The sequence below is a fragment of the Ammospiza caudacuta genome, chromosome 32 (genome assembly GCF_027887145.1).
Source record: "Ammospiza caudacuta isolate bAmmCau1 chromosome 32, bAmmCau1.pri, whole genome shotgun sequence".
Classification (NCBI taxonomy): Eukaryota; Metazoa; Chordata; class Aves; order Passeriformes; family Passerellidae; genus Ammospiza; species Ammospiza caudacuta.
This window is the reverse complement of record NC_080624.1, coordinates 4,138,389-4,166,032: the sequence shown is the minus strand read 5'-3', so window position 1 is coordinate 4,166,032 and position 27,644 is coordinate 4,138,389. Positions and strand designations below refer to the sequence as shown.

At 59.8% G+C, this 27,644-nt stretch overlaps 2 protein-coding genes across 2 annotated transcripts; both read right to left on the bottom strand.

Annotated features, from left to right (window-relative positions):
• Nucleotides 1–895: 895 nt before the first annotated feature.
• SF1 (splicing factor 1) lies at nucleotides 896–15,548 on the bottom strand. Its single transcript, XM_058822353.1, is given in 14 exon segments — nucleotides 896–1,666; nucleotides 1,668–1,723; nucleotides 2,768–2,917; nucleotides 4,401–4,460; nucleotides 5,792–6,035; nucleotides 6,663–6,837; nucleotides 7,357–7,464; nucleotides 7,544–7,659; nucleotides 7,739–7,922; nucleotides 8,373–8,462; nucleotides 8,561–8,713; nucleotides 10,589–10,664; nucleotides 14,210–14,335; nucleotides 15,386–15,548. Coding segments are annotated over 13 exon segments (2,013 nt in total). The 5' UTR covers nucleotides 14,265–14,335; nucleotides 15,386–15,548; the 3' UTR covers nucleotides 896–1,120.
• A 1,203-nt stretch (nucleotides 15,549–16,751) lies between these two features.
• Nucleotides 16,752–26,594, bottom strand: MEN1 (menin 1). The gene is made up of 10 exons (XM_058822354.1): nucleotides 26,564–26,594; nucleotides 24,698–25,146; nucleotides 23,185–23,393; nucleotides 22,570–22,698; nucleotides 22,293–22,333; nucleotides 22,011–22,098; nucleotides 21,263–21,399; nucleotides 20,471–20,585; nucleotides 19,496–19,660; nucleotides 16,752–18,214 (listed from the first exon to the last, which is right to left on the bottom strand). Exons 2-10 carry the CDS (start codon nucleotides 25,137–25,139, stop codon nucleotides 17,708–17,710), a joined length of 1,833 nt encoding a protein of 610 aa, XP_058678337.1. The 5' UTR covers nucleotides 25,140–25,146; nucleotides 26,564–26,594; the 3' UTR covers nucleotides 16,752–17,707.
• Between the last annotated feature and the right edge of the window lie 1,050 nt (nucleotides 26,595–27,644).

Genomic DNA, 27,644 nt, shown 5'->3' with positions numbered 1-27,644 from the left:
AAAGGGGCGGAGCTAAAGGCGGGGAATACTATCCGCTCGTTAAATATTCATGAGGGGGCGGAGCTTGAGCGCCTCCCGGTCCCACAGCGCCCCCTGCAGGCCGCGCCCTTCCGAGCCCCCTCCCCAAACGCGGGGGTCCCTAATGTCCCGATTTGGGGGGGGGGGGGGGGGGGGGGGGGCTGTCGCTGGGTGTGTTCCCCCCCTCAGGGGGGGTCTGTAGGCGCTGCCCCCCCCCCGCGGTAACCCGATCCCCCCCCATGAAGGTCGCGACATTCGCGGCGACCTCGGCGCTGAGTGACGGCCGCAGGGGGTGGGGGTGGGGCGCGACCCCCGCGACAGCGGCTCCGGTTTCACCGGGGGGGGGGGGAAGAGCGAAACCCGAGCCCGGTGACACCGATTGGGGGGGGGGGCGGGGGGCAAACGGGACACACAAAATGAGGGGGGGCCCAACGGGGGTCCCGCTCCTTTATTCATACACAAAAAAAGCGCGGGGGAAATCGGGGGGGGGGGGGGGGGAGACTCTACAAGGGGAGATATTTTTTGGGGGGGGGGGGCCCAGAATGAAGAGGGAGAAACACAGGAGAGGGGGACCCCGAGGTTTTTTTTTGGGGGGGGGGGGGGTTCAGGTTTGTGTCGCTGCAGCACCCCCCCACCCCCTTACAGATTCCTCCCCCTCAATTCCTGCCCCTCACCCCCTCCTCAATTCAGGGCCGCCCCTGATTTTGGGGATTTTGGGGGGGGGGGGGGGAGCGGGGTAAACCAGTTCACAAGGTGGTCCCAGGGGGGTTTGGGGGGGGGGGTCCCATGGATGTGGGAGGGGAGGGTACCCCAAAATTCATCAGTTCATGGGGGGGGGGGGGGCTCCCGCTGATTGAACAGCCCCTTGGACGGGGGGGGGCAGGGGGGGCTCCCCACAATGGATCAGTCCTGGGGGGAGGGCTCCCTGTGGTGTTTTAGGGGGGGCTCCTCATCAATTTCTGGGGAGGGGGAGCTCCTTATGATGGATCAGTGCTCGAGGGGGGGATCTCCTGATGGTTTTTTTTGAGGGGGGGTCCCCATAATGAATCAGTCCTGGGGGGGATCCTTACGGTGTTTCTTGAGGAGGGGCCCCCACAATGGTTTAGTCCTGGGGGAGATCCCCACAATGGATCAGTCCTGGGGGAGATCCCGATGGTGATTTTTGAGGGGGGGGTCCCCACAACATATCAGTCCTGGGGGAGGGGGAATCCCACGGTGTTATTGAGGGGGGGTCCCCACAACGAATCAGTCCTTGAGGTGGAAACCCCTGATGTTTTTTGAGGGGGGGATCCCCCGATGTTTTTTGTTGAGGGGGGGGTCCCCGCGGTCGGCAGTGTCCCCGAGGCTGGCTCAGTTCTGGGGGGGCGGCGGGGGGGGGCGCGGGGGGCATGCCGAAGGGGGGCAGGGCGGGCACCCCCATGCCCATCATGGTGACGAAGTTAGAAGGGTCCATGGGGGGGGGGCGGCGGGGGCGGGGGGGGGCGCGTACATCAGCCCCCCGGAGCCAGGGGGCGGCGGGGGCGGCGGGGGGGGCCCCGGGGGGCAGCGGGGGCTGAACCCCGGGGGGCAAAGGCACCATGGAGGGGCTGCCGGGGAGCGGGGGGGCCCCCGAAGAAGCCGCCCCCCCCCCCCGCCGCACCCCCCCCCGCCTGCTGCTGCCAGGGAGGGAGGGAGGCGCTGCCAGCGCTCGTGGTGGTCGTCGTATCTGCGTTTGGGGAAAAGAAAGGGTTAATTAGCGCTGGGGGTTAATTAGAGGAGGGGGGAAGTCATGGTAAGGGAGGCTGAATGTGATTAAAGGTGGGGGTTAATTAAGGGGAAGGGGGTAATTGGGGACGGGGAACCCCCACAAGGAACAAGACAGCCCCCACCCCAAATTAACCCAAATCCCAAATGAGTCCCGGGTTAATTAGCGCTGGGGGTTAATTAGAGGAGGGGGAAGTCATGGTAAGGGAGGCTGAGGTGAATAAAGGTGGGGGTTAATTAAGGGTAGAGGGGTAATTGGGGACAAGGGGGGATAAGGAACCTCCAAATAGAACAAGACACCCCCACCCCAGAGGGGCTCATTTGGGATTTGGGTTAATTAGTGGGGTGTTAATTAAAAGCAAAACTCTGATTTGTAGGGGACCACCCCCCCATCTTAGGGTAATGAGAAATAACCCCAAACCCCCAGGAAATGACCCCAAACCCCCAGGAAATGACCCCAAAATCAGCCCCCCACACCCCAAAATCCCAAAAAATGACCCCAAAATCACCCCCCCCCACAGGAAATAACTCCAGGAAACGACCCCAAAACCCCAGGAAATGACCCCAAAATCACCCCCCCCCCACAGGAAATAACCCCAGGAAACGACCCCAAAACCCCAGGAAATAATCCCAAAATCACTCCCCCCACAGGAAACGACCCCAAAATCCCAGGAAATAATCCCAAAATCACCCCCCCCCCCACAGGAAATAACCCCAGGAAACGACCCCAAAACCCCAGGAAATAATCCCAAAATCACTCCCCCCACAGGAAACGACCCCAAAATCCCAGGAAATAATCCCAAAATCACCCCCCCACACACAGGAAATAACCCCAGGAAACGACCCCAAAACCCCAGGAAATAATCCCAAAATCACCCCCCCCCCACAGGAAATAACCCCAGGAAACGACCCCAAAACCCCAGGAAATAATCCCAAAATCACCCCCCCCCACAGGAAATAACCCAGGAAATGACCCCAAACGCCCCCGGGGTGCCCCCAGACTCACTTTGCTGCCAGGGCAAGGGGGTGCTGCTGCTGCTGGGGGGCGGCGGCGGCTGCTGCTGCCAGGGGGGGAGGGGCCCGGAGGGGGGGGGCGGCTGCCCACCGGGCGGGGGGGGGCGGCGGGGCAGCATACCCAGCGGCGGCGGCATCATACCTGGGGGGGGCGTGAAATTGGGGGGTCAGGGGGGGAGATACCTTATTGGGGAGGGGGAAATTGGGGGGTCAGGACAGTCAGTGACAGAGATATCTTATTGGGGAGGGGGAAATTGGGGGGTCAGGGGGGGGAGATACCTTATTGGGGAGGGGGAAATTGGGGGGTTCGGGGGGCATTTGGGGTGGCAGGACAGAGATATCATAATGGGGAGGGGAGATTGGGGGGTCAGGACAGTCAGTGACAGAGATATCTTATTGGGGAGGGGGAAATTGGGGGGTCGGGGGGGAGATACCTTATTGGGGAGGGGGAAATTGGGGGGTCAGTGACGGAGATATCTTATTGGGGAGGGGGATATTGGGGGATCAGGGGGGGAGATACCTTATTGGGGAGGGGAAATTGGGGGGTCAGGGGGGGAGATACCTTACTGGGGAGGGGGATATTGGGGGGTCAGGGGGGGAGATACCTTATTGGGGAGGGGGAAATTGGGGGTCAGTGACGGAGATATCTTATTGGGGAGGGGGATATTGGGGGGTCAGGGGGGGAGATACCTTATTGGGGAGGGGGAAATTGGGGGGTCGGGGGGGGAGATACCTTATTGGGGAGGGGGAAATTGGGGGGTCAGTGACGGAGATATCTTATTGGGGAGGGGGATATTGGGGGGTCAGGGGGGGAGATACCTTATTGGGGAGGGGGAAATTGGGGGGTCAGGGGGGGAGATACCTTATTGGGGAGGGGGAAATTGGGGGGTCAGTGACGGAGATATCTTATTGGGGAGGGGGATATTGGGGGGTCAGGGGGGGAGATACCTTACTGGGGAGGGGGAAATTGGGGGGTCAGGGGGGGAGATACCTTATTGGGGAGGGGGAAATTGGGGGGTCAGGACAGTCAGTGACAGAGATATCTTATTGGGGAGGGGGAGATTGGAGGGTTCGGGGGGCATTTGGGGTGCCAGCACAGAGATATCATAATGGGGAGGGAGGGGGAAATTGGGGGGTCAGGACAGTCCTAAGTATTGGGGAGGGGGGAATTGGGGGGGGGGGGTCAGGGGGTGTCAAGACAGCCATTGATAGAGATATAATATTGGGGAGAGAGAAACTGGGGGGGGGTCAGGAGGAACTTGGGGTGTCAGGACAGCCAAGGGTATTGAGGAGGGGGAATTTGGGGGTGCCAAGACAGCCAATGACAGAGATACCATATTGGGGAGGGGGAAATTGGGGTGTCAGGACAGCCAGGGGTATTGGGGAGGGGGAAATTGGGGGGTCAGGAAGAATTTGGGGGTGTCACTAGAGACAGGGGTATTGGGATTGTATTGGGGAGGGGGAAATTGGGGGGTGGGGTCAGAAAAATTTGGGGGTCCCAAGATCCCCACTGACACCACTATTACACTGTGGGGGGCAGGGAATTGGGGTGTCGGGGGGGAATTTGGGGGTCAGGGTTTTGTGGGGAGGGGTTTTTGGGGTTTTTATTTGGGGGGGGGTCTCACCTTTTCCCTGGTGCAGGCGATAGACCCCAGAGCCCACCGGCGCATTTCCCAGGTACTGATCTTGAGGGAATGAGAGACCGTGGCCTTAGGGATGGGGGGGACCCCCTCCCACCCCCCAAAAACACCCCCAGCCCCAAAACACACCCCCAGCCCCCCAAAAAAAACCCCAGTCCCCAAAAACAGAATCCCAGACCCAAAAACACACCCTGACCCCAAAACCACACCCCCACCATAAAACCACACCCCCAGCCCCCAAAATCATCAGCCCCCCAAAAACACACCCCAAAACCCTTTTTTCACCCTAAAAAAGCCCCTTTTTCTCACCTCCACAACCCGTATTTTTCACCCTAAAACCCCATTTTATCACCCCCAAAATCCCTTTTTTACACAAAAACTGCCATCTTTACACCCTAAAACCCCAATTTTTCACCCCCCAAAAAAACCCCAAGAACCCCCTTTTTTCACCCCCAAAAATATCCTTTTTTTCCACCCCAAAAACCCATTTTCCATCCTCAAAACCCCTCTTTTTTCACCCCAAAAAACCCATTTTCATTCAAAAAAAATCCCTTTTTCACCCCTGAAAAATCCATTTTTTCACCCAAAAACCCCCCTTTTTTACCCCAAAACTCCCCTATTTCTACCCCAAAAAACTCCATTTTTTCACCCAAAACCCCCTTTTACCCCCTTTTTCTCACCTCAAAACACCCATTTTCATTCAAAAAAAAAAAATCCCATTTTTCACCCCAAAAAAAAACCCTTTTCCACCCCAAAAGCATTTTTCACCCCAAGAAACCTCTTTTTTCACCCCCCAAAAGAACCATTTTTCATCCCAAAATCAAACCCCAAAAAATCCTTTCTCACCCCAAAAACCCCTTTTCGAAACCCTCCCTTTTCACCCCCAAACCCCTTCTTTTTTAACCCTAAAAAACCCCCATTTATCACCCCAAACAAACCCCCCCAAACCCCCATTTTTACCCCGAAAAAACCCATTTTTCACCCCAAACAAAACCCCCAAACCCCCATTTTTACCCCGAAAAAACCCATTTTTCACCCCAAACAAACCCCCCAAACCCCCATTTTTACCCCGAAAAAACCCATTTTTCACCCCAAACAAACCCCCCAAACCCCCATTTTTACCCCGAAAAAACCCATTTTTCACCCCAAACAAAACCCCCAAACCCCCATTTTTACCCTGAAAAAAACCCATTTTTCATCCCAAAAAAATCCCCAAAAAATCCATTTTTTCGCCCCCCAAATAAATGGCTTTTTTCATCCCAAAACCCTCATTTTTTCACCCTAAAACCCCCCTTTTTCCACCCTCAAAAACCCCAAAACCCCCATTTTTTTCCCCCCGTTTTTGCCCCCATTTCCCCGAGCAGGATCGTCCGTACCCATGTGGTGGGGCCCGGGGTGCCCGGGGGGGTGCGGCCCCCCGCCCATGGGGGGGTGGTGGGGCTGCATCCAGGGGGGGGGCCCGTTGGGGGTGTGCTGCAGGGGGTGCCCGCCGTGCCCCCCGCCCATGCCAGCCATGGGGTGCGGGAAGCTGTGGGGACCCCCGGGCCCCCCCGGCCCCCCGTGCAGCCCGTGGTACGGACGGTTCTCCGAGGGGGCCGAGCTCATCCAGGGGGGGCGGCTCTGGGGGGCACAAAAATGGGGGTCAGAGGGGAAAATGGGGGTCAAGGAGGGGAAAATGGGGGGGTTATGGGGATTTTGGGGGGTGTCAGGGAGGGTTTTGGGGGGGTTATAGGGGGGTCACTCACTGGGGAAGGAGCCGCTCCCACTGACCACGGGCTGGTTTTGGGGCAGGAACTCAGGGCTGGGTGTGGGGGCTCTGGGGGCTCCCAGAGGAGTTTTTGGGGTGTCACTCACTGTTCCCACACCTGCCCAGGTGCTGCTTTTGGGGCAGGAATTCAGGAGTGGCTGTGTGGATTCTGGGGGCTCCCAGAGGGGTTTTTGGGGTGTCACTCACTGTTCCCACACCTGCCCAGGTGCTGCTTTTGGGGCAGGAACTCAGGGCTGGGTGTGGGGACTCTGGGGGCTCCTAGAAGGGTTTTTGGGGTGTCACTCACTGTTCCCACACCTGCCCAGGTGCTGCTTTTGGGGCAGGAATTCAGGGGTGGCTGTGTGGGTTCTGGGGGCTCCCAGAGGGGTTTTGGGGGGGGGTCACCCACACCTGACCAGATGCTGCTTTTGGGGCAGGAGTTTCAGGGCTGGGTGTGTGAATTCTGGGGTCTCACAGAGGGGTTTTTGGGGGTCACTCACCGGGGGGGGCTGGCCCCCAGCCTGGCTGGCTGCACGGTGGCTGCTGGACAAGGGGCTGTTGTTGTGGGCGGCGTTGGAGCTCACGGACACCGGGGCCTCGCCCAGCTCGGCCATCAGGGACAGGTACTCCTTGTCCATCCGAGCCTTGTCCTGGGCAGACTGGGGGTCCCCAGGCCTGGCAGGGATGGGGGGATGGTGAGCTTGGGGGGGCTGCACCCCCAAATCACCCCCCTGCAGGCCAACTCTGGTCCCAAGGAAAAGCTCTGGGAGATTTCAGAGGGGCTGGACAAGATTTAAGGGTGTTTGGTGGGGTTTTGGGGAAGTATCAGGTAGACTGGTATTATCCTAAATGGGTTTTGAGGACTTGGTGGAATCCCAGAGAAGTCTAGAGGGGATTTTGAAGGATTTGGGGAGATCTTGGGGCTGATTTAGGGAATCTCAAGGTTTGACAACAGTTGAGCTCTCAGAGATACTTGTAGAGAGTTCATGGGGGATCTCAAGCACATCTCAAGAAGTTTAAAGATTTAAAGAATCTCAAGGTTTGGGAATAGTTGAGCTCTCAGAGATTTAGGGATTTATACAAAGTTCAGAAGGAATCTCAACAGGTTTGGGAGGATCTCAGGAGGATCTGGTGGGGTTTTGGGGGATATTTAAGGACTCCCACAAGGATGTGAGGATTTATTTTGGGGTTCACCTGGCAAACTTGCAGTCGGAGGCGATGTGCCCGGCGCCGCCGCACTTGGTGCACACCGTGGTGTTGGTGATGCTGCGAGTCTCGGTGCTCTGCCACGGCCTCAGGATGCTGGGGAGGGGATCAGGGTTATTCAGGGATTTGGGGGGATTATTTTTAAATTAATTAGGGGTGGCGGGACCCCTCTGACCGATTGTCATCCTCCCGCAGGGTCCCGTTGAGCCGCGCCAGCTCCCGCAGCTGCATCTTGCGCAGATCGTTCTGGTCCTCGGGGGTCTCGATGCCCTGCTTCAGGATGTTCCTGATCTGGGGGGCACAGCGGGTGTCAGACTGGGGGGGCTGCACCTCTAAACACCCCCCAAACCCATTAGGGACACCCCCAAACCTGCTCCACGGCTTTCTTGACGTTCTCCATGGTGTTGGCGGTGACGAGGGCGTGCAGGGGCTCGTCCTCGCCCGGCAGCATCTGCCCGTCCTTGCGGCCAACCTTGCCCTCCTTGACAGAGCCCTTGCCCCTGATCATGATCTTGGCATTGCACTCCTTCTCGATGTTCTTCAGGGTGTTCCCCCTGAGAATGGGGCACCAGGACAGGCAGGTCACACAGGGGGACACTCACAGGGCTCACCTGTCCTCCTTTACCCTTGCCATGAGTTGTGTTCCCTCTTTATGTTCTGCTTGGAAATTTTGGGGGTTCCTCAGCCCAGATTGGGACCCCACAGGTGCATCAGGGCACCCACATTATGGGGAGTGGGGACCTCACTCATCAGGAGCTCAGGCTCATTATGGACATAGTTGTGCCATTAAACATTAAATATTAATGTTAAACATTAAATATTAAACATTAAATAACCCCGTGTTAATTAAGGGGGTATTGTGGGGTCACCCATAGTGGGGCTCTGCAGTTGTTGGGATGGACACCCAGCAGCACCTTGGTGTTTCCAGGAACTCCCCACATTGCTGGGGTGAAGCCCCCAGCCCCAGAGCCCTCCCAGCCCCCCCAGGATCTCGGGGTGCCCACCTGGGCCCGATGAGGAGCCCCACAAAGTTGATCTCGGGGTACTCATCCTGCGGGATCATCACCTTGTCGCTCACCCGCGTCGCCGGCGGCCTGGGGGGAACAACAAAAATCAGAGCTCAAACCCTTGGGGGAACCCCAAAGTTGGCAGAACCAGCCCCAAATCAGTGTGGGGAGGGGTCTCTCTTTACTTGTAGTCAGCTGGGGGTTTGAAGTCGGGGTTCAGGGCCACCATCTCGGTGATGAGGTTGTGCCTCTCCTCCTCCAGCTTCTTGCGCGTGCGGAACTCCCGCGTGTTCAGGCGCTTCCCCTCGCTGTTGTAGATGGGCTCCGGGGAGGGGGACCTGCTCCGGGGGGTGGGGGGGTCACTGCGAAGCCCCCAGACCCCTCATGGTGTGTGTGTGGGGGGGCTGTACCCCCAGAACCCCCTCCCCAACCCTCCCAACCCCCGGGTGTGGGGGGGTCTTCCCTCCCCTCGCTGTTGGCGATGATGGGCAGGGGGATGTGGAGGGGTGGGGAGGGGTCCCCAAACCACCACAAACCCTCCCCCCCCCACCATGGCCACCCTGTGCCACTGCCCCCACCCACCCCCAGGGGGGGATAATTGGGGATGTAGAGCGGTTATTAACACCCAATTAAGGCCAACAGAGCACAGCCCTCCCCCTCCCCAACCCAGCCCCTCTCTCTGCCCGTTTCGCCTTTGCTGGGTCAGGGTTTGGTCCCTTTGTGCCCGGTTTTGTTGTTTCTCCCTGGCTTTGCCCCGTTCCTGCTCCTTTTGTCCCAGGTTGTGCCCAGTTCTCCCAATTGTATTTTTATTTTTGCCCAATTTCCCGGTTTCTAGAGGAGGAAAAGGTCTGGGGGGGCCGTGCGGCTTTGGCAGCCCCGGAGGGAAGAGTCAAGGTCGCTTGAGCTGAGCCGTGTCGGGGTGAGAAAATCAGATTATGATTAAAAATCAGAATTATCAGCGAGGAAGGAAAAATAAAAAAAAAAAATAATAATAAAAAAAAAAGAGTCAGAATCGCTCGGGTTTGGTTAAATCTTGGCTCCCCTTCCCCCAACCCCAAAATAGCGAAATTTTGGCAGCGGCTGCAAGAAGGGAAGAGATTAAGGCGGATCCTCCAAAAACAGCCGGCGCGGGCGACAGTCGAACCTGCCCCCGGTTTGGGGGGAAAAAGCGACTTTTCGGGGTTGGCAGCAGCCGGGTCCTCGGTGGAACTGCGACGTCACTGTCCCCGCTCGTGATTAATCGTTAATTCATTAATTAATTAATCCCCCCCAGAACCAGCGCTAACGACGCCGCAGCGGGGGAGCGGCCTCGGCCCGGGGGCGCTGCAGGAGCAAGGCTGGGTTAGCGCGGGGGGCCTGCGCCCCCCCAAACCTGGGAGACCCCCAAAACCTGGGGCTGTGGGTGTGCTGGGGTGGGGAGGGGGGTGTGAGACCCCTCCCCAAAACCTGGGGGGGGGGGCAGAGGTGTCCCCATCCCCCCCAGTCCTGGGACTCGGGAGAGCCCCCCCCGGTCACCGCAGGGTGAGGGACCCCCGAAAGGTGAGGGACCCCCGAAAGGTGAGGGATCCCTGAGGACACAGGGACCCCCCCCCCCCACCCAGGGTTGGGGACCCCCACAGAGCTGGGGACCCCCCCCCCCAGAGCAGGGGGTCCCTGAGGGGTGAGGGACCCCCGTCCTGCCCTGCCACAGAAAAACGGGGCCAAAACAGGAGGAAAAGGTGAAGAGAGGGAGTGCAGGGGGGAATTTGGCTCTTTGAAGGGGCAACAGCAGCTCTGCCCCCCCCTCAGAGAAAAATTGGGGTGAAAAGGGGGGGAAAGGAGAGGGAAAAAGGGGTGCAGTGGGGCTGGGGGTGCTCATTAAGCCCCCAAAGCTCATTAAGCCACCACTGCAGCTCATTAACGAGCCCCAGGTTGGGCTCAGGGGGAACACCCCAAATTGGGGAGGGGGGGGAGGTTCCAGAGCAGCACCCCCAAACTGAGGGGGGGAACACCCCAAACTCGGGGGGGGGGGGGGGGGGGGCCTGGATCCAGAGCAGCACCCCCAAATCCAGGTGGGAAATAAGGGAGGGAAAGGGGGTCCCGAGCTGTCCTGGATTGGGGAGGGGGGCACAGCCAGGGGTCTTCCCCCAGGTTTTGGGGGGTGTCCCCAGGTTTTGGGGGGGGCCCGGGGGGGGTGCCCAGGTTTTGGGGGGGCAGGGGGGGGAGGTCCCGACCTGTCCTCGGGGTTAGGGGGGATGCCCAGGTCTCCCGTGCGCAGTTTGCGGGTCAGGTCTTCGATCTGCAGTTGCACTGGAAGGAACCCGGTCCCGGAGAGGTGAGAGAGACACAGTTACAAAACACCCACATTTTACACCCCAAAAAAACAAAAAAAAAAAAAAAAACAAAAAAAAAATTCCATTCCTACCCCAAAATTATCCTGTTCCAACCCAGCTTGGCTGGGTTTATATTTAATATTTTTTTTCTCTACCTACACCGGCTCCATGGCACCAAAACCAGGCATTAATGCCCTAAAACCAAACGGTTAGGGTGAGAAAAAGCAGGTGTTGTTAGCTAAAATTGACATTATTAGCAGAAAAATACACCTTCTTAATGATAACAGCAGGTTATTAACCCAAAAACCACATTGCTCCCCCCAAAAAACGGGTTATTACCAAAAAAAGCAGGTTATCACAAAAGAAAAATAATCACATTGTTATCAAAAATTCACAGTTTTACCCAAAAAAAGCACATTATTACCAAACCTCCTGCATTCTTATGGAAAATCTAGAGATTGTTATCATAAACCAGACATTATTACCTAAAATAGAAGATTATCAGTCAAAAAAAAGACATTATTTCCTAAAATATCACACTGTCAACCTAAAATGTGAGATTATTACTAGAGAAGGTAAAAGTTATTACCTAAAACAATCACAGTTTTATCTAAAACAACCACAATTTTACCTAAAATGAGAAATTATTCCTTAAAAAATTCACATTGCCTAAAATAAGCACATTATTACCCAAAACACATGACTACTACTAAAAAAAGCAACTGTTATTACCTAGAACAGGAGATGTAATTAAACACAGTCATTATTACCTAAAACACCTGATTTTACTAAAAATAAAGGTTACCAGAAGAAAATTGTTACCTTAAAACACACAATAACAGCTAAAAATGAATTATTGTCAAAAAATGAACGTGGTTAACCAAGAGATTGTTGCATTAATGACACATTTTCACCTAAATCTGCATAAATTATTGCCCAAAATTTCAAGTTTTGGGTTAATTAATTTCCCCCATGTCCCAGGGGGGTTTGATCCTGAATCCCAGGGGTTTCTGACCCCAAATTCCCCAGATTTAACCCAAAATTTGGGGTTGTTCCTGATGTGATCCCAAATCCTGGAGGTTTAGGCCCAGAATCTCAGGGGGTTCTAACCCCAATTTCAGGGGGGTTTAAACTCAGAAATCTGTAGGTTCTTACCCTAAAATCCCATTTTTCCCCAAAATTTTACCAATGTGGGTGTGTTCCTGCTCACATCTCAGCCTTGTGGGGTGGGCAAAGAAATCTGAGCCCAAACCCCGAGTTCTGACCCTAAATCCTGAGTTCTGATCCTAAACCCCAAATTCTGACCCTAAACCCTGAGTTCTGACCCCAAACTCCAAGTTCTGAACCTGAACCCCAAACTCTGACCCTAAACCCTAAACTCTGACCCCACATTTCGAGTTCTAACCCCAAACCCCAAAGCTCCAACCCCAAACCCTGAGTTCTGACCCTAAACCCTGAGTTCTCATCCTAAATCCCAAATTCTGACCCTAAACCCTGAGCTCTGAGCCCAAACCCCAAATTCTGACCCTAAACCCAGAACTCTGAGCTTGAACCAAAAGTTCTGACTCTAAATCCAAAGCTCTGACAACAAACCCAAAGCTCTGAACCCAAATCCTGAGCTCTGAGCCTGAATCCCAAACTCTGACACCGAACCCCAAATTCTGACCCTAAACCCTGAGCTCTGAACCCAAACCTCGAGCCCTGACCCTAAAACCCAAGTTCTGACACTGAACCCCGAGTTCTGACCCTAAACCCCAAATTCTGACCCTAAAACCCAAATCCTGACCCCATACCCTGAGCCTAAAACCCAAGTTCTGACCCTGAACCCACAGCTCTGACCCCACACCCTAAATTCTGATCACAGATCCTGAGCTCTGAGCCCACATCCTGAGTTCTGACCCCAAAGCCCAAGCCCTGACCCACACCCCAAGCTCTGAGCCCAAAACCTGAGCTCTGACCCTAAACCCCAAACTCTGAACCTGAACCCCAAGCTCTGACCTCAAACCCCAAATTCTGACCCCTAAACCCTGAGCTCTGTGCCCAAATCCCAAGCCCTGACCCTAAAACCCAAGCTCTGACCACAAACACTAAGCTCTGACCCCACACCCTGAGCTCTGTGCCCAAATCCTGAGCTCTGACCCTAAAACCCAAGCTCTGAGCCTGAACCCCAAACTCTGACCTTACACCCTGAGCCCAAACCCCAAATTCTGACCCTAAACCCAAAGCTCGGACCCTACACCCAGAGCTCTGAGCCTGAACCCCGAGCTCTGAGCCTGAACCCCATACTCTGACTCTAAAATCAAAGCTCTGACCCTAAACCCAGAGCTCTGAGCCTGAACCCCATACTCTGACTCTAAAATCAAAGCTCTGACCCTAAACCCAGAGCTCTGAGCCCAAACCCCAAGCCCTGACCCACACCCCGATCTCGCTGACCCCAAATCCCCGTTTCCCCCACACGGTTACGATGCGGGCGCGCTCCTGCTCGCGCGTCAGCCTGGGCGGGATCACCGTGGGCATCCTGAGTTCTGAACCTGAACCCCAAACTCTGACCCTAAACCCTGAGCTCTGAGACCAAACCCCAAATTCTCACCCTAAACCCCGAGATGTGACCCCAACCCCCAAGTTCTGAGCCCAAACCCTGAGCTCTGAACCTAAATCACCCTCAATCCTGAGCTCTGAGCCCACATCCTGAGTTCTGACCCTAAATTACACTAAACCCTGAGTTCTGACCCTAAACCACCCTAAACCCAAAGCTCTGACCCCAAACCCTGAGCTCCAACCCTGAACCCACAGCTCTGACCCCGCACCCTGAGTTCTGACCCTAAACCCTGAGAACTGAGCCCAAACCCCAAATTCTCACCCTAAACCCAGAGATGTGAGCCCAAACCCTGAGCTCTGAACCTAAATCACCCTCAATCCTGAGCTCTGAGCCCAAACCCTGAGCTCTGAACCTAAATCACCCTCAATCCTGAGCTCTGAGCCCACATCCTGAGTTCTGACCCTAAATTACACTAAACCCAAAGCTCTGACCCCAAACCCTGAGCTCCAACCCTGAACCCACAGCTCTGACCCCGCACCCTGAGTTCTGACCCTAAACCCTGAGCACTGAACCTAAATCACCCTCAATCCTGAGCTCTGAACCCACATCCTGAGTTCTGACCCTAAATTACACTAAACCCTGAGTTCTGACCCTAAATCACCCTAAACCCAAAGCTCTGAGCCCAAACCCTGAGCTCTAACCCTGAACCCACAGCTCTGACCCCACATCCTGAGCTCTGACCCTAAATTACACTAAACCCTGAGTTCTGACCTTAAACCCAAAGCTCTGACCCCAAACCCTGAGCTCCAACCCTGAACCCACAGCTCTGATCCCGCACCCTGAGTTCTGACCCTAAACCCTGAGCACTGAGCCCAAACCCCAAACTCTGAGCCCAAACTCGGAGCCCTGACCCCAAACCCTCAGCTCAGAGCCTGCCCACTGAACTCAGTGACCCCAAATCCCCGTTTCCCCCGCACGGTTACCGATGTAGGCGCGCTCCTGCTCGCGGGTCAGCCCGGGCGGGATCACCGTGGGCATCCCCGGGATCACCGTCTTCTGCTCCAGCGAGTCCTGGTTCCAGCGGCTGCGCTTCCGCTTCCGCGGGAAATCTGCGGGGAAACGCCGCGGTTCGGGCAAAGCCGCCAGCGCTGAGCCCCCCTCGGGGACCGGGCAGCGGTTTTGGGGGGTCTGGGGGTGTTTTGGGGGGTTAGAAGTGGAGGTTTTGTCTCCCTGGAGGGTGTTTGGGGGGTCCCGTTCTGAGGGTTCCGCTTTGGGTTTGCGTGTTCTGACACATGTCCTGGCCGGGGTGGAGGCGGTGGGACCCCCAAATTGGGGGGGAACCAGGAGCGGGGACCCCCAAATGGGGGGGTTATAACCCCCAGAAAGCCCCAAATCGGGGGAATCAGAGCCCAGGGACCTTCAAATTGGTGAACTACAACCCCCAGAAACTCCTAAATCGGGGGATCAGAGTGTGGGGAAGCCTAAATTGGGGGGTTACAATCCCCGGAAACCTCCAAATCGGGGGGATCAGAGCCCAGGGACACCGGACTCGGAGGGATCTGAACGCGGGGACCCTCAAAATGGGGGGATCAGGTCTCAGGGACCCTCAAACTGGAGGGATCAGAGCCCAGGGACCCGCAAATTGGGGGATTCCAATCACCGGAAACCCCCAAAGCACGGGGATCAGAGCCCGGAGACCCCCAAATTGGGGGGATCAGAGCGCGGGGACCCCCAGATTGCGGTATCAAAGCCCAGGGAACCCGAAATTGAGGAATCAGAGAGCAGGGAATCCCAAATTGGGGCATTACATACCCCGGAAACCCCCAAATTCGGGGATCAGAGCCCCGGGACACCCGGATACCCCCAAATCTTGGGAATCAGAGCCCAGGGACGCCAAAATGGAGGGCTTAGAGCCTGGAGACCCCCAAACCGGTGAGGATCAGAGCCCAGGTACCCACAAATCCAGGGATTACAACCCGAGGACACCCGAATCGTGGGTCACAACCCGTGGACACACAAGTCGGGAAGACTGAAGTCCTGGGGACCCCCAGAGTTGGGGGGTTACAGCCCGGGAACGCCCCCCAAACCCTCCCCACGACCCGTCCCGGGTGTCCCAAAACCACCCCCACCCGCCGGTATCCCCCTGGCCCGGGCCGTACCTGCCCTCCGGGGCTTGTGCGCGGCTCCCGCCCGTCCCCCCGCATCTCCCGGCCCGGTGCCCGCGCCCCCCGCGCCCTCCTCGGGCCGCGGCTGCTGCGGAGCCCCCGCGGGCTGGGGGGGGGCGGCGGGGGCGGCCGGCGGAGCCCCCGCGGGGGCCGCGGGCGGGTCATGGCCGGGCGGCGGCGACGGGAAGCGGAACTGCCCGTAGGGAGCGGCGGGCGGCGGCTGAGGGGCCGCGGGGCCGCCCGGAGGCTGCGGGGCCGCGGGGCCGCCCGGGGCCTGCGAAGGCGGAGGCGGCGGCGGCGGCGGCTGCGCCGGTGGCTGCGGCTGCGGAGGTGGCGGAGGCGGCGGAGGAGGAGGCGGAGGAGGCGGCAGAGCCGCGAAAGGGAAAGCGGCGGCGGCCATGGGGGCGCGGGGGGCGGCGGGGACGGGAGCGGGGCCGGGCTGGGCCGCGCTCGCCCCGGTCGCCATAGAACGGCCCCCGCGCGGCCTTCGCGAACCTTCCACGCCGCCGCGCCGCGCGCGCCGCGCTGATTGGCCGTGCCGCGTGTCAATCAATGAGAAATCACGCTGCGATTGGTTAAAGGAACTGTCCGTCAAAGCGAAGGCCGCGGGGATTGGCCAGCAGCCGGACGGGGGGGCGGAGGTGGACGCTGAGGCGCTGGCGGCGGGGATTGGTCCGTGGGGCTGTCACTCAGGCGGAGCGCGGGGGAGGGGGAGGCCAGAACGGCGGGCAGTGATTGGGTGGAGTGGCGGAGGGCGGGACCCACCGCCGACGCTCCGCCACCATTGGCAGCACCACGCCCCGCCCCGCGCCCCCGGACGGAGACGGCGGGAAACCCCGTGCCGGGCATGAGTGACGTGCGCAGCAGACTTTGGCCGGGCGCAGCTGATTGGCTGCTTCCTCTGTCACTCAGCGAAGCTGCGCGCTGATTGGTGAAAACGGGGGTATAGGGCGGGTGGGAAAGCGGCCCGCCAAAACCTCTCGCGAAGCATGGCGGGAGCTCGCCCGCGCGCGGAGGATCATGGGAGTCGCCCCCTCATGAGGGGCCGCTCCCCCCGCGCCCCCCCAAAAGCGGAGTCGGAGGCGCTCGGTGAAACAACGGCACTTTATTTGATTTTTTTATTAATTATTCCATGGCCTCCCCCTCACCCGCGCTCTTGGAATCCCCCCTCGGTTCCCCCAAATCCGGGAGCCCCCAAGGGCCTCGTGTTGTGCACCCCAAAACTGAGCTGTTCCTCCCAAAATTGCTCAGCCTGAACCGCTCCCCTGCTCCACAAATCTACCTTTAAAGCCCCTGCACCCCCAAATCCAAACCCAACCAAATATTCCATTCCCAGCCCGTTGTACCCTTCAGCCCCTCCTCCACAAATTCCTCAAAAAATTCCTCCAAAGATTCTGGCCCAAATTCTTCCGTGAATTCCCCCAAAATTTCTGCCCTAAATTCCTCCACAAATTCGTCCAAAAATTCCACCTCAAATTTGTCAAAAAATTTCCCCACAAACTCCACCCCAAACTCCTCCACCCCCATTTTGGGGACAGAAATTTTCTGGAACCTGTTGCGAAAGGGTTGGGGTGGCTTCACCCAGGACAGCTCTGGGCTGGAATTTTGGGGTTCCCTAGGACTCTTTTTTGGGTGTTTTTTGTGGTTTTTGTGTCTCCCTATGATCCCTTTCGGGGTCTCTTTAGGAAGGGCAGCAGGTACACCCTGGGTGGAGGCTGATTTTGGGGATTTTTGGGGTCTCTGGGATTTTTGGGGTTCCCTAGGACCCTTTCCGTGGTCTCTTGAGGAAGGGCAGCGGGTACGCCCCGGGCAGGGGATTTCGGGGTTTTTTTTAGGATTTTTGGGGTTCCCTATGACCCTTTTCCAGGTCTCTTGAGGAAGGGCAGCGGGTACACTCCGGGCGGGGGACTTTGGGGTTTTTTGTGGTTTTTGGGGTTCCTTAGGACCCTTTCCGGGGTCTTTTGAAGGAGGGCAGGGGGTACACCCTGGGAGGGGGATTTTAGGGATTTTGGGGCTCCCTAGGACCATTTTTTAGGATTTTTGGGGTTCCCTACGATCCTTTTCGGGGTCTCTTTAGGAAGGGCAGCGGGTACGCCCCGGGCGGGGGATTTTGGGGTTCCCTATGACCCTTTTTTAGGATTTTTGGGGTTCCCTAGGACCCTTTTCGGGGTCTCTTTAGGAAGGGCAGCGGGTACGCCCCTGGCGGGGGATATTTTGGGGGATTTTGGGGTTCCTTAGGACCCTTTCCGGGGTCTCTTTAGGAAGGGCAGCGGGTACGCCCCTGGCGGGGGATATTTTGGGGGATTTTGGGGTTCCTTAGGACCCTTTCCGGGGTCTCTTTAGGAAGGGCAGGGGATACGCTCCGGGCGGCGCTCGGGGCCGCCGCGGCTGCACCTGGCTCTGCGCCGTGAGCTGCAGTTTGATGGCGCTCGAGTTCACCTTGGCCGCCCTCAGCAGCTCCTTCATCCCGCGCATCTTCTGCGAGCGGAACCGCAGCACCGGGCCCGGGGGCGGGGCCGCGGGGGTGGGCGGGGCCGCGGGCGGGGCCGCGGGGGTGGGCGGGGCCTGGGCAGGGGCGGTGGGCGGGGCCTGGGCAGGGGGAGGGGCGGGGCCGGGGGGAGGGGGCGGCGGGGGCTCCTCGGGGCGGGGGGCGCGGGCAGGGGGGGGGCGGCGCTCCGAGGCTTTTTTGGGGGTCGGGGGCTCCTCGGGTTTGGATTCGCGGCGGGGACCCCGGCGGCGGCAATCGCGGGGGTCTTCGGGACCCCCCACATCTGTCTCGGGTGGGGTGGGGTCTTCGGAGAGGAGGGTCACCTGTTGGCGCACCTGGGGAGGCACGGAGGGGATTTTTAGGGGGTCCTAGAGCGCATTGAGGACCCCCACTAAAATCTCTGGGGATGTCCCAGAAAAGAGATGGGGGAACCCAGAATCTGCTCAGGGCACCCCAAGGGGGGCATGGGGACCCCAGACCCCACTCTGGAGCCCCAAAGAGGATGTGGGACCCCAGACCCCACTCAGAAATCCCCCAAAGCCCTAGAGATGTCCTTAAAAGAGCATTGGGGACCCCAGACCCCACTCTGGACCCCCAAAGAGGATGTGGGACCCCAGACCCCACTCAGAAATCCCCCAAAGCCCTAGAGATGTCCTTAAAAGAGCATTGGGGACCCCAGACCCCACTCAGAAATTCCCCAAACTCCCAGGGATGCCCCAAAAAAGTGACGGAGGAACCCAGAATCTCCTCAGGACCCTCCAAGAGGGACCCCAGACCCCACTCAGGACCCCCAAGCCCCCAGAGATGCCCCAAAAAAGAGATGGGGGAACCCAGAACCTCCTCAGGACCCTCCAAGAGGGACATGGGGACCCCAGACCCCCCCCAAACTCCCATGGAAGTCCCAGAAAAGAGATGGGGAAACCCAGACCCCACTCAAGAATCCCCCAAACCCCCAGGGATGTCCCAAAAAGAACATTGGGGACCCCCAAAAACCTCACCTGGCCATCTCCTATACCCTCAGGACCCCCCCAAACCCCCTGTGGGATCCCCAAAAACCTCACCTGGCCCCCCCAAACCCCTCGAGGGACCCCCAAAAACCTCACCTGGCCATCAAAGCAGCCCCCAGAGCCCCCCAAACCCCATGTGGAATCCCCAAAAACCTCACCGGGTCACTTCCCGTGCCCTCAGGACCCCCCCAAAACGCTCGAGGAACCCCCCAAAACCTCTCGAGGGACCCCCAAAACCCCTCGAGGGACCCCCAAAACCCTTCAGGGGACCCCCAAAAAGCTCACCTGGCCATTGAAGCGGCCCAGGGACTGCACAAGGAAGGTGGCCCAGCCCACGTGTGGAGCTCCCCTGCCCCCAAGCCCCCCAAAACCTCTCGAGGGACCCCCCAAAAACCTCACCTGGCCATCTCCCATACACTCAGGACCCCCCCAAACCCCCTGTGGGACCCCCAAAAACCTCACCTGGCCATCAAAGCAGCCCCCAGAGCCCCCCAAACCCCATGTGGAATCCCCAAAAACGTCACCGGGTCACTTCCCGTGCCCTCAGGACCCCTCCAAAACCCCTCGGGGGACCCCCAAAACCCCTCGGGGGACCCCCAAAAAGCTCACCTGGCCATCGAAGCGGCCCAGGGACTGCACGAGGAAGGTGGCCCAGCCCACGTGCAGCACGGGCGTGGGGCTGCCCTCCTCCCACCTGCAGATGCCGTCGTAGAAGCGCAGCAGGTGAGCGAAGCACTCGGGGTCCTGCAGGGCTGGGAGACCCCCGGGGGCCCCCTGAGGACCCCCCCGAGTCAGAGGGGATCCCCAAAAATGTGGGGGAGCCACATAAAAAAGGGGCGTAGGGGAGATTCTCCAAATTTAGAGCTAAAATTTCCTAAGGGTAGGACCCACACACAAACCCACCCAGGAGCCCCCAAATTTGAGGGTCCCACACCCAGAAGCCCCCAGGTTTGGGATTCCCCAGCTCAAGGAGCCCCAAACTTGGGGGTGCCCAACTCCAGGACCCCCCAAATTTGGGGCTCCCCCACCCAGAAGCCCCCAAATTTGAGAGTCCCACACCCACGACCCCCCAAATTTGAGGGTCTCCAGCTCCAGCAGCCCCCAGGTTTGGGGCTCCCCCACCCAGGACCCCCAAATTTGGGGGTGCCCAGCTCCAGGACCCCTCAGATTAGAGGCTCCCCCATCCAGAAGCCCCCAAATTTGGGGGTCCCCCACCCATGACCCCCCAGATTTGAGGGTCCCCAGCTCCAGGACCCCCAAATTTAGGGCTCCCCCACCCATGACCCCCCAGATTTGAGGGTCCCCAGCTCCAGGACCTCCGAAATTTGGGGCTCCCCCAACACATGACCCCCCAAATTTGAGGGTTCCCCCACCTAGCAACCCCCAAATTTGTGGGTCCCCCACCCATGACCCCCCAGATTTGGGGGTCCCCCCACCCATGACCCCCCAGATTTGGGGGTCCCCCCACCCAGGACCCCCCAGATTTGAGGCTCCCCCACCCAAATTTGAGGCTCCCCCACCCATGACCCCCCCAGATTTGGGGGTCCCCCTACCCATGACCCCCCCCAGATTTGGGGGTCCCACCTCGGCCCCCGGGGGGGGCTCGGCCGCCGCCTCCTTGAGCAGGTTGGGGATGACGTCATTGGCCACGTCAAAGAATTCCTTGTAGATCTCCTCATCCTCACGGCAGTAATTGTAACTGGGGGGCACGGGGGGGGGGGGGGGAAATTGGGGGGCTGCCCCACAGATGTGGGGGGCGCACGGGGCTTGGGGGGCACACGGGGCTTGGGGGGGGGCTGCACCACAGAGTTGGGGGGCACACGGGGGGGATTGGGGCGCTGCCCCGTAGATGCGGGGACCCCTAAAGAGGACACAGAACCCACAAAAGACAGAGGCACCCCAAGAACCCAACCCAGCCCAGTGACCCCCCCCAGGTACCCCCTAGGACCCCTCAGGAGCCCCAAAGACCCCCCAGAGCCCCAAAGGTGCCCCCCAGGAGCCCCCCACTCACTCCTGGACCCCTCAGAACCCCAAAGGTGCCCCCCAGGAGCCCCCCACTCACTCCTGGACCCCCCATTGCCCCCACTCACTCCTGGTACCCCCAGGTGCCCCAAGGACCCCCCAGAACCCCAAAGGTGCCCCCCAGAGCCCCCCAGGACCCTCAGGAGCCCCCCACTCACTCCTGGACCCCCCCCCACTCACCCCCGTTGTCCCTCACTCACTCCTGGTACCCCCAGGTACCTCCTAAGATCCCCCCCCAGGTACCCCTAGGACCCCCCAGGACCCCAAAGGTGCCCCCCAGGACCCCCCAGGACCCCAAAGGTGCCCCCCAGGACCCCCAGGACCCCCAGGACCCCCCAGGACCCCCAGGCTCACTCCTGGATGACGGTGGCCGTGTCGGCCCAGGCCTGCAGCGCCTCCTTGACGTTCTTGTTGCGGCAGTGGAAGCCGGCCAGGTACAGGTAGGGGTAGATGTGCTCGTTGTTGTAGTGGGTGCGGGCAGAGTGGATGCCCTGCGGGCACACGGGGGTCAGGGCGCACCTGGGCGCACCTGGCTACAGCTGGGCACACACCTGGGTATATCTGGAATACACCTGGCCACACCTGGATACAGCTGGGGACACCTGGGGGCACCTGAGTTCAGCTGGGGCACACCTGGGCACACACCTGGGCACACCTGGGTACAGCTGGGATACACCTGGACACTGCTCAGGGCACCTGAGATACACGTGGGATACACCTGGGCACACCTAGGTACAGCTGGGCACAGCTGGGATATACCTGGATATACCTGGGTACAGCTGGGTACACACTTGGGCGCACCTGGGGGCATACCCAGGCACACACCTGGGATACACCTGGGCACACCTGGACACACACCTGGACAAACACCTGGGCACACCTGCACACACCTGAGATATACCTGGGCATGCCTGGGGGCACCTGGGATACACCTAGGTACACCTGGGCTACAGCTGGGCACAACTGGGCACACACCTGGGCACACAGACACACACCTGGGCACACCGACACACACCTGGGCACACACCTGGGCACACACCTGGGCGCACACCTGGGCACACAGACACACACCTGGGCACACCTGGGCACCCCCCATGCTCACCTGGTGGTACAGGGTCAGGGGGTCGGGTCTGCCCGGGGTGGGCTCCAGCTCCTCCAGGTCAGCCAGGTTCCCCAGGGCCATGGGGTACCTGTGGGGCAGGTGAGGGTGGGTTTGGGAGATCCCAGGAGGGGTTTGGGGGTCCCAGCATGGGTTGGGGGGTCCCAGAGTGAGCTGGGGGGGTCCCAGGGCAGTCTGAGGGGTCCCAGGGGGTTTGGGGGGGGTCCCAGGGCAGGTGGGGGTGGTTTGGGGGGGTCCCAAGGTGGGTTTGGGGGTCCCTCTCACCTGTCCAGGTGTCCCATGTCGTAGAGCAGCCACAGCAGGCGCTGGGGGGAGAGGAGGGAGAGATGGGGGGTTGGGACACACCTGGGGCACAGCTGGGCCACATCTGGAGCACACCTGGGCCACATCTGGGTAACACCTGGGGCACACCTGGGCTAAACCTGAGCCAGTCCTGGGCCACACCTGGACCAATCTTGCCCCTCACCTGGGCCAGTTCTGCCCCTCATCTGGGCTCACCTGTCCCCCACCTGTCTCCCAGGTGCCCCCCAGGTGTCCTCACCTGCTGCAGCTGCAGCAGCTCCAGGCTGTCGGTGTGGCCGTCGATGGAGGGGTTGATGGCGCACACCATGAACGCCACCTCCATGTGCCGCGTGCAGCGCAGGTACGAGCCCTTCAGGTACAGCCAGCTCTGGGGACACACAGGGGACAGGTGACACAGGGGACATGGGGACATTGGGGACACGGGGACACATCCACCTGTGCCCCCTGCCCAGGTATAGCTCTGGGGACATGGGGGACAGGGGACACAGGGGACACAGAGACACATCCACCTGTGCTCCCTGCCCACCCCACGTCCCCACTGTCCCCATGACCCCTCCCGGTCCCTTTGACCCCTCCCGTGTCCCCCGTACCCTCTCGGCCACCCCGTGTCCCACTGTCCCCATGTCCCCCCCGTCCCTTTGACCCCCTCACCCCACTGTCCCCATGACCCCTCCCATGTCCCTCTGTCCCTTTGCCCCCAATGCCCCCCCGTCTCTCTGCCCCCTCCCATGTCCACAATGTCCCCATGGCCCTCCCATGTCCCCACTGTCCCTTTGTCCCCTCCCATGTCCCCACTGTCCCTTTGCCCCTCCCATGTCCCCACTGTCCCTTTGTCCCCCGGTGTCCCCCGTACCCTCTCGGCCACCCCGGCCTGCACGGGCTGTCCCCTCCTGTCCTCGTTGCCCTTGCCGTGCCAGGTCACCTCGGCCGTTTGGGACCCCCCAGCCCCAAAGGCCACCCAGGCGTGGTCCTCGCTCAGGGCCAGGTGAACGTCGGGGAGCCCGAGCACCTGGCAGGCGCCAACCACGGCAAAGGCCACACCTGAGCTGTCCAGCTTCGTACCTGGGGGGGACAATGGGGGGCTTAGGGACCCCCAAACATCCCCCCAAACATCCCCCCAACCACGGCAAAGGCCACACCTGAGCTGTCCAGCTTCGTACCTGGGGGGGACAAAGGGGGGCTTAGGGACCCCCAAACATCCCCCCAACCACGGCAAAGGCCACACCTGAGCTGTCCAGCTTCGTACCTGGGGGGGACAAAGGGGGGCTTAGGGACCCCCAAACATCCCCCCAACCACGGCAAAGGCCACACCTGAGCTGTGCAGCTTCATACCTGGGGGGAAAAGGGGGCTCAGAGACCCCAAAAATCCCCCAACCCACACCTGAGCTGTCCAGCTTCGTACCTGGGGGGCACAATGGGGGCTTAGGGACCCCCAAACATCCCCCCAAACATCCCCCCAACCACGGCAAAGGCCACACCTGAGCTGTGCAGCTTCGTACCTGGGGGGAAAAGGGGGCTCAGACACCCCAAAACACCCCCAAACATCCCCCAACCCACAGCTGAGCTGTCCAGCTTCGTACCTGGGGGGGACACGGGGGTGTCAGAGACCCCAACCCCCCCCCGCCCTAAAACCCCCATAGGGACACACAGAGACCCCCTGACCCCTGAGGGGACACAGGGACACACAGAGAGCCCAGAATAAGGACACAGCATGGACTGAGCATTGATGCTGCTCCGGGTGAGACCCCAGCCCCAAAATCCCCCTCAGGACCCCCCCTAACCCCTTCCTAACCCCCTTGGGACCCCTCCTCACCCCCTTGGGACCCCTCAGGATCCCTCCTAACCCCTTCAGGACCCCCTCAGGACCCCTTCTAACCCCCTGGGGACCCCTCCTCACCCGTGATGAAGCTGAAGAGAGACTGGATGTGCGCCCTGTCCTTGAAGGAGGATCGCTGAGGCTCCTCAAGGTGAGACCCCAGCCCCACCAACCCCTTCAGGACCCCCCTCGCCCTCTCAGGACCCCTCCTAACACCCTCAAGACCCCTTCTAACCCCATTAAGACCCCTCCTCATCCCTTCAGGACCCTTCCTCACCCCCTTGGGACCCCCCTCAAGACCCCTCCTCACTCCCTCAGGACCCTCCTAACCCCCTTGGGACCCTTCAGGACCCCTCCTCACCCTCTCAGGACCCTTCCTAACCCCCTCAAGACCCCTCCTCACCCCCTCAGGACACCTCGGGACCCCTCCTAACACCCACGGGACCCCTCCTCACCCCCTCAGGACGCCCTCAGTTCCCTTCCTCACATCTTGGGACCCCTCAGGGCTCCTCCCAACCCCCTGGAGACCCCCCCGGGGACCCCTCCTCACCCGTGATGAAGCTGAAGAGCGACTGGATGTGCGCCCTGTCCTTGAAGTAGGAGCGGCTGAGGCTGTTCCAGATCACATCTGACACTTTCCTCACCAGCTCCCGCGAGGAGCAGCCGTCGGGCCGGGGGTACAGCGACAGATCCACGGCGCCCCGGATCTGCGCCGTGAAGCGGGCGTAGAGCGCGGCCACGATGGACAGCTCGGCCACCGGGAAGTACAGCCGGGTCTGGGGGTCCGGCCCCGGCCGCGACTCGAAGGTGAGGCCGGGCACGTTGGTGGGCAGCACCCGGTTCACGGCCAGGAAATGCTCCACGAAGCCCAGGACGAGCGAGAGCAGCACCAGGTCGGGCTCGGGCTGGCGCAGCTCGGCCTCGAAGAGACGAACGACGGCGGCCACGGAGCGGAGCGGGAACAGGGCCTTCTGCCAGGGCTTCAGCCCCATGGTGGGGCTGGGGGAGCAAAAATGGGGAAAATGGGGGTCTCAGGGGGAACAGGGCCTTCTGCCAGGGCTTCAGCCCCATGGTGGGGCTGGGGGGCAGAAATGGGGGAAAATGGGGGTCTCAGGGGGAACAGGGCCTTCTGCCAGGGCTTCAGCCCCATGCTGGGGCTGGGGGGGCAAAAATGGGGAAAATGGGGGTGTCAGGGGGAACAGGGCCTTCTGCCAGGGCTTCAGCCCCATGCTGGGGCTGGGGGAGCAGAAATGGGGGTGTCAGGGGAGTTCTGGGGGTCTCAGGGGGAACAGGGCCTTCTGCCAGGGCTTCAGCCCCATGGTGGGGCTGGGGGAGCAAAAATGGGGGAAATGGGGGGTCTCAGGGGGAACAGGGCCTTCTGCCAGGGCTTCAGCCCCATAATGGGGCTGGGGGAGCAAAAATGGGGGTGTCAGGGGGAGTTCTGGGGGTCTCAGAGGGAACAGGGCCTTCTGCCAGGACTTCAGCCCCATAATGGGGCTGGGGGAGCAAAAATGGGGGAAAATGGGGGGTCTCAGGGGGAACAGAGCCTTCTGCCAGGGCTTCAGCCCCATGCTGGGGCTGGGGGGGCAGAAATGGGGGTGTCAGGGGGAGTTCTGGGGGTCTCAGGGGGAACAGAGCCTTCTGCCAGGGCTTCAGCCCCATAATGGGGCTGGGGGGGCAGAAATGGGGAAAATGGGGGTCTCAGGGGGAACAGAGCCTTCTGCCAGGGCTTCAGCCCCATAATGGGGGCTGGGGAGAACCAGGGGTTAGGGAATGGGGTCTCAGGAGGGGTTCTGAGGGGTTTTGGGGTGATTTCTGGGGGTCTCAGGGCCTGAGGGAGCTGCCCACAGAGGGGGGAACAGCAGCAGCGTTTCCAGCCCTACGTAGGGAAATGGGGGGAAACAGTGGTGGGGTCTCAGGGGAAATGGGGAGGGGATTACAGGAGGGATTTATAGGGGAAAAATTGGGGATTTATATGGGAAAAATTGGGATTTATGGGGGAAAAATTGGGGTTTATGGGGGAAAAATTGGGGATTTATAGGGGAAAAATTGGGATTTATGGGGGGGGTCCCAGGCGGGACAGACCGGGGGGGAACAGCAGCATCTGGCGGGGTTGGACCCACGGGAGGGAAATGAAGGGTTGGGGGTCTCCTGGGGGGGTTACGGGGGTCCCAGAGGGGCTCAAACCCGGGGGGGGCTCTGAGGGGAATTCGGTAAAACCCCCGTGAGGGACCCGCCCCTTCCCGGCACCCCCAAACCCTCAGGAAACGCTCAGGGAGCACCCGGGACCCTCCCCACAATCCCCCCCCGTGCCGGGGCGCACCCAGGACCCCCAGACCCCCCCTCAATTCCGGTTCCGACCCCTCCGGGCCCGCCCCGGTCCCGGTCCCGGCACCGCCCCCCCCCCTCCCCTCACCGGGGCCGCCGCCGGCGCGGGCAGCGCGGGGCACGACGGGAGGGGGCGGGGCCTGCGCGCGCCGCCGGCCGCGATTGGGTGAGAGCGGTGGGTGTGGTTTAGGGGGCGTGGTCTTGGTGGGTGTGGTAATGAGGGGGCGTGGTTTGCGTGGTGGGCGTGGTCACGGCTTCCTCCCGAATCAACGCAATTTTCCCGAAACCCCCGATTTCCCTCCAAATTCCTCCAATTTCACCTCAAAATCTCCCCCGATACCACCCCAAATTTCCTCCTGTTTCTTCCCAAAATCCCCCCGATGTCTTCCCAAAATTTCACTTCCAAATACCTCCGATTTCACCCCAAAATTCCCCCGAATTGTCCCCAAAATCCCCCCTATTTCACACCAAAATCTTCCCGATTTCACCCCAAAATGCCCCCCCGATACCACCCTCAAATATCCCATTTCTCCCCAAAATCCTCCCGATTTCTCTCCAAATTCCCCGCAATTTCACCTCCAAATTCCTCCAATTTCACCCTAAAATCCACCCGATTTCACCAAATTCCCCCCCCCAATTTCACCCCAACTTTCCTCTGATTTCATCTCCTAATTCCCTCTGATTTCACCTCCAAAATCCTTCAATTTCACCCCAAAATCCCCCCGATTTCTCCCCAAAATGCTCCCCTATTTCACCCCAAAATCTCCCCAGATTTCACCTCCACATTCCCCTTGATTTCACCCCAAAATCCTCCTGAATTCACTCCAAAATCCCCCCAATTTCACCTCAAAATCCCCAGACTTTCACCTCCAAATCCCTTCCGATTTCATCTCCAAAATCGCCCAAATTTCACCCCAAATCCTCTCCCCCGCACCCCAAACTGCCACAATTCCCCCCAAATCCCCTCGAGTTCCCAAATCTCCAAAATCCCACCCCAAAATCCCCTCCAGGCAGCATCGCCGGGGCCGTTCCCCCACATCCTTTATTGGGGTCCGGGGGGTCCCGGGGGGTCCCGAGGGGATTTCAGCAGCGCTGGCGCCGGGCCCGGGGGGTTCTGGAAGGTTCCAGGGGGTTCCGGGGGGTCCCAGTGGATCCTGGGTGGTCCCACA